Source organism: Poecile atricapillus, chromosome 3 (genome assembly GCF_030490865.1).
Source record: "Poecile atricapillus isolate bPoeAtr1 chromosome 3, bPoeAtr1.hap1, whole genome shotgun sequence".
Classification (NCBI taxonomy): domain Eukaryota; kingdom Metazoa; phylum Chordata; class Aves; order Passeriformes; family Paridae; genus Poecile; species Poecile atricapillus.
Genome location: NC_081251.1, coordinates 66,304,155 through 66,316,156, shown reverse-complemented (window position 1 = coordinate 66,316,156; position 12,002 = coordinate 66,304,155). Strand labels below are relative to the sequence as shown.

General features: G+C 36.5%; 1 protein-coding gene across 5 annotated transcripts in view; it reads left to right on the top strand.

The window, feature by feature from the left end:
• SHPRH (SNF2 histone linker PHD RING helicase) overlaps nucleotides 1-8,119 on the top strand; it is a 52,380-nt gene extending 44,261 nt beyond the window's left edge. For 3 of the 5 annotated variants that reach the window (XM_058835076.1, XM_058835077.1, XM_058835078.1), the window contains 5 exons: nucleotides 2,945-3,037; nucleotides 3,574-3,660; nucleotides 4,108-4,286; nucleotides 6,097-6,177; nucleotides 7,374-8,119. In XM_058835076.1, coding sequence (XP_058691059.1) covers nucleotides 2,945-3,037; nucleotides 3,574-3,660; nucleotides 4,108-4,286; nucleotides 6,097-6,177; nucleotides 7,374-7,470 — 537 coding nt within the window. In that variant the 3' untranslated portion in view covers nucleotides 7,471-8,119. Of the gene's footprint in view, nucleotides 1-2,944; nucleotides 3,038-3,573; nucleotides 3,661-4,107; nucleotides 4,287-4,729; nucleotides 4,988-6,096; nucleotides 6,178-6,642; nucleotides 6,794-7,373 lie in introns of those variants that run through there. The other 2 variants (XR_009277194.1, XR_009277195.1) reach the window with 2 other exon arrangements.
• Nucleotides 8,120-12,002: the final 3,883 nt, after the last annotated feature.

Here is a 12,002-nt window from a genome sequence, read left to right as displayed (position 1 = left end):
TGTGCAAGTCTCCTTGAACCTTGCACAATTTCTAGGGTTGCTGCCCTGTATTGAAGACAATGCTGCCACACTCACACTAGTTACCTCAACCTCCCTGGACAAATAGAATTCCATTTAATGAATAGATGATTCCTAACTTGAATTATTAAAGTAGTTGACAGTATGTGGCACCAGGGGGAGTAAATAGTCTGTATTTTTCAAGTGCTACTTCTTAGAACATCACTTCATGCAGGGCTTTTTTATATATTAATTCCATATGCAGTTTAGAGATATCACCCTGTTTCTAACAAAATTTCAAATATGTTTCATTAAATGCATTAAAAAATAACTAGAATAACCATATTTCATATATAAGACCATGAAAGAACGTCTGCTTCCTATGTAAAGAGTTGTAGTGTTTTTTTGAAGTTTTTCTGCATCAAAAACTTTGAACAAAACAAAAATAAAGCAAAAATATGAATTCTGTGTGAATTCACTTGAGCAAATCTCATTCTTAGTTCATGAAAAATTAAAGATTTACACTGTAACTTCACTGTATTTACTATCTAAACAACCAACACTGCTAAGAATAAAAATTTCTGCCTCATATTCCTTTAAAGGACAGTTAACAAAGAATAACAAACTTACTATGGTTTCTGTAGAATACCGAGGTTAATATCAGTATTTTTCAGGATAGGTATGAATATTGTGTGATTTATTCAGTGTGTATATTTTAATCTGTTCTTTCCCAATCCCTCCAGTCTCTAAAAGTATTCACTACCTCTCTTTCAATCTTACTCTTTATTGTACCAACACTAACCATCTTAAGGTATGCCTTAGATGCAGAAGGACTACTGTAAATGGAAGCATTTTATACTGAGAGAGACGTTACTGGCATCCCTGCATGTTTTGGTTTTGTAAAAGCTTCCTGTGTCTGGTCAGTATTACAGTGGGTGTTGCCAGCCTGTCATCTGAGACAGAAATTGTTTGTTAGAGGATAGTTTTGGTTCTAATGTCAACTGTTCCATAATTCATTTGAACAAGACAATTTCTTTATAAATAGACATCTGAATATTCAAAAAAATGATAGACTCACAGTGTAGGGGTAATGAGTAGGGTACCATTTTTAAAGACAGACTGAAAAACAAGGTTACTGTTAGTTTCATTTCTCCACAGAGAGCAAAATTGAAATATTTTTATGTGCTGTGGGCTAAAAAGTTTTAGTCACTTGTAAATTCAATTAGTCTAATATAGTTTAACATAATGTAGACAAAGGGATTAAGAACTTCACACAGTTATCTTGTTTAAAAAGTAGTGCAAAAAGACTGTGACCATTGAGAGCATTGTGCTGTTCTTTTCTGCACCATAGTTCCCCTTACTGATCTTGTATGAAATCACCTTTGTGACACCTGAGTCACAGGAACCTGAAGGGTGGAAAAATCAACAACAGTGGCTAAAGCTGCTATCTGTCATAGCCGGGAAAAATAGAACCTATGATAAGGTCTAAAAACAGATTCTGAGGAAAAGACAATTAGAACAGATTATCCAGGATTGTAATTGCTGAATCAGAGATTAAAGCACATAAATGACCCTGGAATTATGTAGGATGTCCTAAAAAGTTACTCTTGGATCTCCTAACTGTAGGAGATCCTACAGCTTATGATTGGCAGGCAGCAGCCATAGGGCTGCAAATGTGTCATCCTTTCAGATCAGAACACCTGCCAAGATAAGCATTTCTAATTGCCCATCTGACTTTGCAAACAGTCAGATGGACAGTTGATGTCCAGGTGCAACAGAAATTATGTGGAAGAAAGCTGGTTGATTTCTATGTCTGTGACATTGCAGAGTTGGAATCACTGCAGAGGACCCTGGGTAATAAAATGGCACTGCTTACTGCAGTCCGTGGTAAAACAGTCTGCAGAAAGTCTTTTACATGTTAGCTGCCTAATTGCGAGTGGTCAAGCAGCCCAGCATTGTTTCCCAGATTGTACTGAGACTGTTGACATCCTTCCCAGCCAATTCTGCAAGCAGCATGACTTCAGTAAATTTGATCTGTCATTGTAGTGAGCCAACATAGTTAATTCAATGTTCAAAAGACAGGTGCAGACAGAAATAAAATAGTATTTGTCCTGCTGAATCTAGCACAGCTTGAAATTAGTATCTGTGTAGGAACTAGTAAGAAAGTAAAGGCTTCTTTAAAAAATACATTAGGTAAAATTGCTGTAATACAAAGTACATACTGAAGGAAATGGAAAAAGAATAGTATCTCATTGTATCCTCTTACTGACCAAGGGGAAAGGGAAGAGTACATAAATCAAAATGGACAAGAAATAGAATAAAGTATTGGATTCATTAAGCACTGAAATGCTTCTGAATGCAGAATAGAAAGAGGTTTTTTCATTGCAGCTCACCATCATTCAAAAACTAATTATATTTACAATTTTCTTACTGTTTTAAATGTAATTAACAAGCTTCATAGTGCAGAATGTAAGTTTGATGTTGCCAGAAGGAGAAACAGAAGCAACATAAATAGCATTCAGGTAGGTTTTCTTTTCTTGGTCCATTTTCAAGAGGTGTGAAGGTAGGGAAATTTTAACGTGCATTTGAAAGGTCCTCTAAAGACTGTGCCACAAAGTTGAACTGCAGGAGGCCTGCTGGGCACGTTTGGTGCCACTGCACTGCTTGGGCTGTCTGTTTTGCCTCATGCAGAACTAGAGGGTGTGTCTGCATAGCCCTTCATTCTTCCGTGTGCTGCACATGCTGTTACACACTGCTGATCCTAATGCAGTGCATTATAAGGGAGAGGTAAAAGTAGTTCAATGCTGCTTAACCTCCCCTTCCTCAAGGCTGATCATTTTTAACTTCATGTAAGATACCTAATATAACATAATTTAATAGAGCAATGAATGTGGAAGAAGTTCTTTACTATCCTGCTCTACTAATGTGCTTCTTTGACTTTTCAAAGGGAAGTCACTCCACCAAAGTGGAAGCTGTGGTCCGAACACTGAAGAGAATTCAATTTAAAGATCCAGGGGCTAAGTCCTTAGTTTTCTCAACGGTATTAATCGCCATTTTCTGTCTTGTCTTTGCATGTGTGTTTGAGTTTAAAGCATTCATAATATTTTCAGGAACTAGTTTAGCTACCAAAATGTTGAATCACTCTGTACAACCACTTGATTGTTTTGAGGATTTGTAGGGCAAGTCCTGTAACTGGAACAAGAATAATAGTCATAGTCAGTAGATGTGAAAGCTTGTTTCTTTAAAGGGCAAACACTTAGATTTGTATGGAAGCTGTAGAAATTCTAGATATTTTTAAGTGTGATGTCCAGATGTTTTTGATACATTGTAAAATTGGTTTTGCAATAGCTACCAATTTCTTTTATTCAAGCTGATCTTTCTAATTATCTGTCTTAGTTTGATGAAAGATTTGGTTTCTAGCACACATTTTTTTAAAAAAATGCAAATGATAGCATTTTGAAAAGCTTTTTAATCTACTCTTTGTTAGGGAAGTTAATTATTTTTTAGTTTTCATTGCTGTTTGTAATGTTGAGTTACTTTTATTGTGTTGTGTGGTTTTGTTTTGTTTTTTTACAGTGGCAAGATGTGTTGGATATAATTTCAAAAGCTTTGTATGACAACAACATGGTTTTTTCTCAGATCAATGGAATTAGTAAATTTCAGGTACATAAAGGATATTTTTCTTAAATTTTTTTCAGTGGGAAAATCATAGTTCATAGAAGTTAATCTGATCCTTTTTACTTCATTACTTCATAAAATGAAATGAAACTAAGAGCAGCAAATTTATATGGCAGAAACTTTCGTCTCTAATTTATTCATTCTAAAAATTATAATCTCAAAAAGTCCTAGTTTAAAGCATTTGGGGATAAACAGGACATTCACTTTTGAGAAAGATACATTGGCATGGAAGTTGAGGATGAGACACACTGATCAGTGTTGCAAGTTAATGCCTTCCTGAGACTGTTATGTATCTGTTCTGGGATGACAGACCTGAAAAAGTGTCACTCTGGAGCCTGTATTAGCTGCTATAATTTGCTGAAAATATAGTCCTGTCCCTCACACTCTTCACTGAGGAACTTTTGTCATGCTGCTGTGATGTTTGCCTTTTAGGAAAACCTGTCTGCATTTAAATACGATCCCAACATCAATATTTTGCTGCTGCCTCTTCACACTGGTTCCAATGGATTGAACATCATTGAAGCAACTCACGTTCTGCTCGTGGAGCCCATTCTGAATCCAGCACATGAGCTACAGGCTATTGGCAGGGTACATCGTATCGGCCAAACAAAGTAAGATTTACAGTTGGATTCAATGGTTTAGATATGGTCCAGAATATATCTGAAAAAATCTTGCCCTATTCTATGTATGCCATTGATGCTTTAGTTTAACTTTGGAGTTTTGCTTGCAAAAATGTCCAGGAGTGTCTTAGCTTTGGAGGTCCAAGCAACTCATTGTTTTTGTCGTTTATGGCTAAGTTCATAAATGACCTTTCTGAGTTTCCTTGAGAGGCTCTTTTTAACTGGTCATTCTCAGCTCCAGATTAGGAGCTGCGTAAATTGTTGGGGGTTTTTTTTGTTTCCTTGTTTTGGGGCTTTTTTTGGTTGGGGTTTTTTCCAAAAAGAAAGTTACAGTGCACACTCATTAAAACTTACAAGTTTTTAAATCACAATTCTGCTCTCACCTTGTCTTCTTGAAGACATTAATGAGTTTTCATGTCTCTTGTTTGTTTCAGTTTTGTTGCTCTGACATAGGTAGTGCTGAACACTTAAAAAAGGTTTTAGAAAGTTTGTCCTCAACATATGAGATGTATGTGTTTTTCCTAATGTCTTGTGGCTTTAAAAAAAAAAATACTAAAGCCATGTACATGAAGAAGAGAAATAGCTGCAGTCAATAAAAATACTGTAGAATAATAGTGGGTGTTGTGTTCTGGAAATGAAAGCAGAAAGGAGGACATGAAGGAGCATGTATGTGAAAGAACATTTATGAACAGGTGGGTATTTGTGTGTGTTGGTAAAGATTTTGAATTAACTGTGAGGGCATAGGAAAGATTGCTTGGAACAGCCCACACTGCAATTCTACATGATGCTGGCACAAAAGGTGTGGCCAAAACCTTGCAATAAAACCACTAAGAATATGTTGTACTTTTTAAGAATTAAGACTTCAGCAAGGCTAATTTTTAAAGAGGGCTGTGTTCCAAGTACACTGAGCATTAGGGAATACTCTGTTTAGTGCCACTGGTACAACTATTACCATTTCAGTTATTTCATTTCTGGGGATAGACATTTGCCTGTGAATCCAAAAGTATTCCCCCAGCATTCTTCTGTGAAATGTTTAGTTTCAGCCTAAGATCTGAAAACCATCTAAGCATTTTCAAGGGTTCTTACCTTGAATGAAAAATGTTTATACTGGGGAGCATGGGGTGATTTTTCATTTTCATCTTGGAATCTGACTTCCTTCCATTTCACTTTCTGGTGCCTGGCACTTTCCTAAATTACTGCTTTCTTTTTTGAAATTTTATTTCATAAATGGAATTTTCATTTTGTGTTATGTTTATTGACATTTTGCATTTTCTATTTTACCAGGGTTTACTGACTACAGTTACTGACTTCATTTAAAAAAAAAATCTAATACTTTGCTGTCTTCAAAAATAATGTTAAAATTCTGGGTATTCGGTTTAATTGCCCATCATATTGAGCTCTTGTCTCTTGGAATAATTTGTGACAATGAAATATGAACATTGTCTATAACCAGTGGGCAAAACTGTACCTTCTTTAGGCTCTGGAGGAATGTTTCTAGTAAGGACACAGAAAGCAGAACTTTGTCCAGTATCTACATTAGGTCTGTAGCTAATACAGCTTGCATTTGTTTAGTGTGTGATCAGTACAGTGAAAGTGTGTTTACAGGGAAGCACTAAGCACTCTGAAATGTCAATGGAAGTTGCTAATCACTTGTAACATTTATTTTTTAAAACCCAGAGGCATATTTTCAACACCTTTAATAGAATTAGTATGAGACAGAAATATGGTTATAAACTTTGGCAGTAACAGTACAAATTCTGCTTATTTATGGTGGTGTTTTCTTTTTTTTAAACACATTCAGATCTACAATTGTTCATAGGTTCCTGATAAAAGCAACAATAGAAGAGAGAATGCAGACTATGCTGAAAACTGTAGATAGAAGGTATGTGTTGAATTTTTTTAAAATGTCATTATTGCACTGAAAATGGAAAGGTGGTTCTCCACCATACTTCTATTATGGTTAGGAATATATATCTTATATATAAACTTCAACTGTTCTTCGAACTGTATTCATTGGAAATACAGTTTTAAGGCTTCAGAAGTTTCAACCTGGTTCCAGTAACTTGCAGCTTAAGGTATTTTAGTTCTCTGGAAAATATTTTGGTTATGTTTTGTGTATTTTATTTCATAGAAGCCTAAGTAATAAATTTTGTATTATGATGTATATTTTCAGTTTTCCTCTTTCCATTGTTATAATAACATTGCAGTTAATGGAGTAGTACTAAGCCTGCCACTAGAGCAACAGCATCTGTTAAAAACTCTAACACAGGACAGGGATTTTTCTTTTGTTATTTTTTAATCCTGCAAACCTCGTCCGATGGTGCTGTGGTTTCACGGTGTATGCAAGCATTGCCCAGATGCTAAGTGATACATCAGGCTGGTGTGCAGACGCAGAAAGCAGTTCTCACTGTGGTTTATCCTTCCAAAATCCATAAGCAGTGATGAATTGGAGCAGGACCAAAAATGCATTTACATTCCTTATGCAGACAGTGTAAGAGGTTTGTACCTTTTAACTAGATGGTATTACACATAGCAAATCTAGGAGGAGGCCCTAGTTTAAGGAAATTTTGCCTGTTACAGAATATGAAACTAAAAATTACGTGCGCATCTTTGGCTGTAGTTATGAAAGATTTCAGTTTTAGCTCTTGAAGAGTGATTTACTCTCCTTCTCTGTGAAGTAGCACTACTTTTGCACGTAAAATTTGGATAAATGTACAGTGGTTGAATGATCCATGAGGGTTAATGTTTTGAAAGTAATATTAAACCTCATGCTTGGAAGCTGAAGCAAATCCCTTAAATGTTAGGAGGTCACAGCAGATTATCCCATGTTCTACTGCCTTTGCGGTGTTAGGTGTTGACCACAGCTGGGGACAGTAGTGGGGGCTTTTTATCTTACTCAGAATGTGCAGGACCAGTAGCTGATGAGTGTATGTGTTTTCCCAGACAGACGTGTTTTCCTGCTGAGCTTCAAAGCTGAGCAGGTATTGACTCTGAACTCTGTGTTCTGTCTTCAGTGCACACAGCTCGTTACTTACACTGATTCTCTCTCTGATGCCCGCATGCAATTTTTTCCCACAGCCACACGAGCTCTTCCATGAAACAGTCAGAAGCCTCAGTGTTGACAGTGGCAGATTTGGCTGACCTTTTTACAGAGGAAACTGAAGAACTTGAGTAAAAACATTGGTTTGACCTAATGAAATTGGAAAGTACCTGACCCAGTAAGCACCAGGATAAAATCCACTTGATCTGTCGTTCTTGTAGACATCATCTAACATTTGTCCATAAGAGAGCAATCGGAAATTGAGAAGTCTTAATTTTTACTGATTTATTCTTTGGTGACATTCATAGCAGCACACACTTCTGATGGCACTGGATAAAAGTTGCATTTTGCACATTGTACAAAAACATGGATTTTTTTTTTCCCAAAGAGCATTTGAGCTGGATGCTAAAACTGAGATCTTGGACCCTTGGTTGAGAGGCTTTTTACCATCAGGCTTGATCGGCCAGTAGCTCAGTCTGAGAGCAAAACTATGTGGGTGGTTGGGTGGGAAAGGGAAGCAGAAAAATACAAATCTAATTTTTTTTATTGTACAAAGAGTTGTTAGAAAGAATGACTGTAAATTAATATTCTTCTAGAAAGGGCTTGTTAGATTTAATGCAGAGTTATTAAATGTCTTATTGTTAACACTTCAAATTACAAATGTTTACTAATAGTTTGGATATTTGTATTAGGCTTTTAGATATTCATTAAGACTTTTAACAGTTAAATATTTCATTGTTAATGCTTACGGCAAAAAGATGATAATTAAATTATGCTTTTTGTATGTGTGTTGTTCTGGTGATCAGTTAAAGACTTAAACTTGCTGTACATGTTTTCACTTGAAGCTGTGACTAAGTTAGTGCTCTGTTTGAAAAAAACAAGAAAAGCATTTGCTACAGAGTTTTCAAAAATTAATTGTTACACTGCTGATCACTTCATAATTATTTGGTGTTTCTGTGCATTGTCTCACCCTGATCTTTTTGTCTAGTTCTTCCCCTTAAAGATGCAGCAATCTAAATATACAAAATGCATGAAATTATGGTAGGCAGGCTAGTTACTAGGTGCCTGATCTAAGATAGACAAAGTGTGGAGAGAAATGGAACTTTTGTGAAGCTTCATCTTTAGATATGCAAGAACACTCTACCCCATCTTTGTTGACAGTAGATAGTTTGCAAAAGAAATCCAGGCTAACTTTCAGACTTCTGAAGGTAAGCACGATAAATTTTAAGTCTTTTGGCCTTGGGTATGGATATGCATTTGTATAACATTAATTTCCAAAAGTATTACAGAAGCAAGCTCAGGTGTGCAATTGATGTTAAACACAATTTTTTGTTTAGCAGGTGGGAAAATGTGTGTGCATAAGCAACAGGCTACTTCCCTCAGTTTGCAGCAAGAGAGATGGAATAGATGATAGACTCTTCTTTAGATAAGATTGATCAAGCAGTTTACACAGGAACTGTGACATCTCCATCCTGGAACATACTGGGAACTCAAATAACCCTAAGCAACCTGATCCACCTTCGAAGTTGGTCCTGCTGTGTGTGGTGTTTTGGACCAGATGACCTGCATGGATCCCTTCCAGCTGAAATTATTTTACAGTGTACTGGAGATCATGCTGTACAGACACTCCAGGAACTCTGAGGGCAGCAACATTCCAATTTCCTCATCAGCTTCAGATAATTTTGATATTGTATGGCACAATGTGACTGCACAAGTGCTGCTATTCACTCTGAGAAATGATGTATCTGTGCTAAGAACTGTGGAAGCACATAGTGTTTACATTCATAGCTCCCATTTTAATTAGCTAGACGTGGGAAGAATAGTTGTTAATGAATGTGAAGACAGAAAGGCAAACTGAAAAATGTCAGCTATGAGAGATTTCCCAACCTCTTCATGTTTTTGGCTTGATGCCTTTTTCGGCCAGACAAAGTTAAAAGGATAAAAGCGGATATATTTAATGAAGGGGCTTCAGGTACATTAAGGGTAGATAAAGCCTCTCCAAGGGGCTACAACCAAAATGGATGATGGTCACAAGTTTTCCAGACAGATACAAGTTTGGTCTATTTCCAACTCAGGGATTAATCCTCCAATTACAGCTTCAGGTAATGAAGTCATATTCCCCCGGTTCACTTCCCCCCAGTTCACTTTTCTTTATACTTTTCAGGGTCTGAGGGTGTAGTGTCCTTGACTTTTAGGACTAGAGGAATTGTTTTGTCTGACCAAAATGTGAAGACAGTAATTAACACTTTATGTGGAGTTTAGAGTTATGCACTAATGCAGTACAGGATTTGATAAATACAAAGGCTAAAATCATAAGGCATCAGGCTGATTTATATAAACATGATTATTTATAAATATGTGGCTTTTGAATTCCTAACCAAAAGCATAACTTCTTATCAAGCACTGCATGAGTCTTTAGTCCTAGCTTACCTTGTTTTATACTCATATAACAGCATGGAGTGCCAGAAAATCTGGTTCTAGCTGCTCTCCTGCCTGCCCTGGGGCATCAGCACTTAGAGCTCTGGAGGTATTACCTTAAAATGTGGGCATGAGTTGCATTAAAGGACCTCTTGAAATTGGAGGGTTGAACCACTGGAGTATATAGCCAATGTCAGTAGTAAAAGGAATTCTTCAAGTTTTACATAATACCAAATACAGAGACCAAATTTAATGCTTTTTTCCATTCTTCGCAATATTTAGTATCTTTGATAAAGGTTTTTCTTTCAGACATCTTAAGAGACTTCTCATAAAATTAATTTTTTTTCTTTTTTTTTCCTGCTAAGGGTGTAGCTTGTATATCTGCAGTGCTTTTCTTTTATCAGAGCACAATAAGCTTGTTTTCATGGTGCTGTCATGGTTTTGCTCTCCATGAAAACACTTTTGAAAGACAGTATCTTAGCTGAGAACGGTCTGCTGTATCCTGAGACTTGCAGTGTACTCATAGAAATGGGATTTTCCACAGAAGACAGAAACCTATAAATACACACTGCCGTGTTTGCATAACATTTGTGTGAACATACCAGAGTCATGTACCAAATTCTTGTGTGTTCTCCTGCTAAAACATGTAAGTGTGATCCAAGTTAACAGTATTACTTACCCAGTGAAGTCAGTCTCTTGAAAAATGAGGCTTCAGCTGTTTCCAAAGACCTCAGTGCTGACTTTTAATCTTTCATTTCCGTGACAAATAATTTAAAGAGTTGCTTGGGTTTTTTTATTGTAGTTGATGAGGATTTTTGGACAGGTTTTCTCACTGTATATAAAGTTTAGTGCCTTGTAGAGCAGAGCTGTCATTTTGGTGTCTGTAAAAGCTTGATGCAAATAGTGAACTTTCTTGAACCACACAATATGATCATCTTGGAAACTGAGGTGTAAACTTCTGGTGTTAAATTGAGCTCTGTGAATGTCACTATGGATGTTTAAGAGAATTTGTAAGTTCAGATTCCCCCTTGCTATCTAAATCAGCCTGTACCAGGAATAGGTTTACATCTAAACCTGTTAAGTTATTTTTTAACATACTAATGAAAGTCCATGATATACTACAGTTTTCATGCAGGTCAGGTATCACAGGAGAATATTCACCTCAGTCTTCTCTTGCATATTCAGATTTCATATTAAGGACTGGACAGAGCTGATGATGCTTTTGGTGAGATAGGCCTTCCAAACCACATGTCTCCAATGTGTGCAGATGTATTAGAGTTATCTGTGAGTAGGATCCTACAGGGATAAAAATATTTTTGTCTGATTAAACCCATAATTAGACATAAATCCTCCTGTAAAATTCTCTCTGGACTAGTAGGTGGGGACCAGCAAACAGCTCTCTCCAACTTTCTCTTCTGACACAAACAGTGCTGTCCTCTTTCCATCCATTTTTGCAGTCCTTGTGACTACATTACCTCTTTCAGGTGTCACAGAATTATCTGTTCAGTTTAAACTGTGCTTCAGTTAATTTGGAGGGGAAAGGGTCTGTATTGGTCAATCTTGCATTGACCAGTGTAAGAAGAAATTAACCTTGACATTTATTGCTCTCCCAAGGTAAGCAATAAGATGAGTTTCTAAGGAAAACCTAGAAATCTAGGGGTTTGGCTAGCTGTGAATAAAGCCTCTTTCTGAAGCTTAATCTAAAGATTTACTGCTTAAAATCTGTATGATATGCTTTTCTCTAGACTGAAAGGCGAGTTAAAAGCTACTGTGCCTGTGCTTTTTTTCTTTCTTTTTTCTTTCCTTGAAACAAATGAGATCTTTACAAGATTATATGCTATAAGTGTAGATTAAATGTATTTCATAATGGAGAAAAAAATAAGGTGCAAGACATCTGTCTCTCCCTCTGCTTGTGTTTTTCTGTTTTTCTGTGTTGGTCATCTCATCCCACCCTCCACCCACCCCCAACTTGCTCAGTCTGTTACAAAGAATGTTTGTGTTTGGTCAGTGGAAGTAGAGTAAAAGAGTTACAATCCATAAAATGGCTACAGTAAAACTACCTTACTGTATCACAGGGAAAGTATCTGAGGTAAAGAGTATTTTAGCCTGATGTAAATTCTTTTTTGTACTGATAATGTTTTTGTTTACCACTGTAGAATCAGATACTGAATTTCAGTCTGTTAACTTTTATATATGTTTTTATATAGTACAGCTGACACAGGAAAAGGACCCCAGAAATCTACTTACTG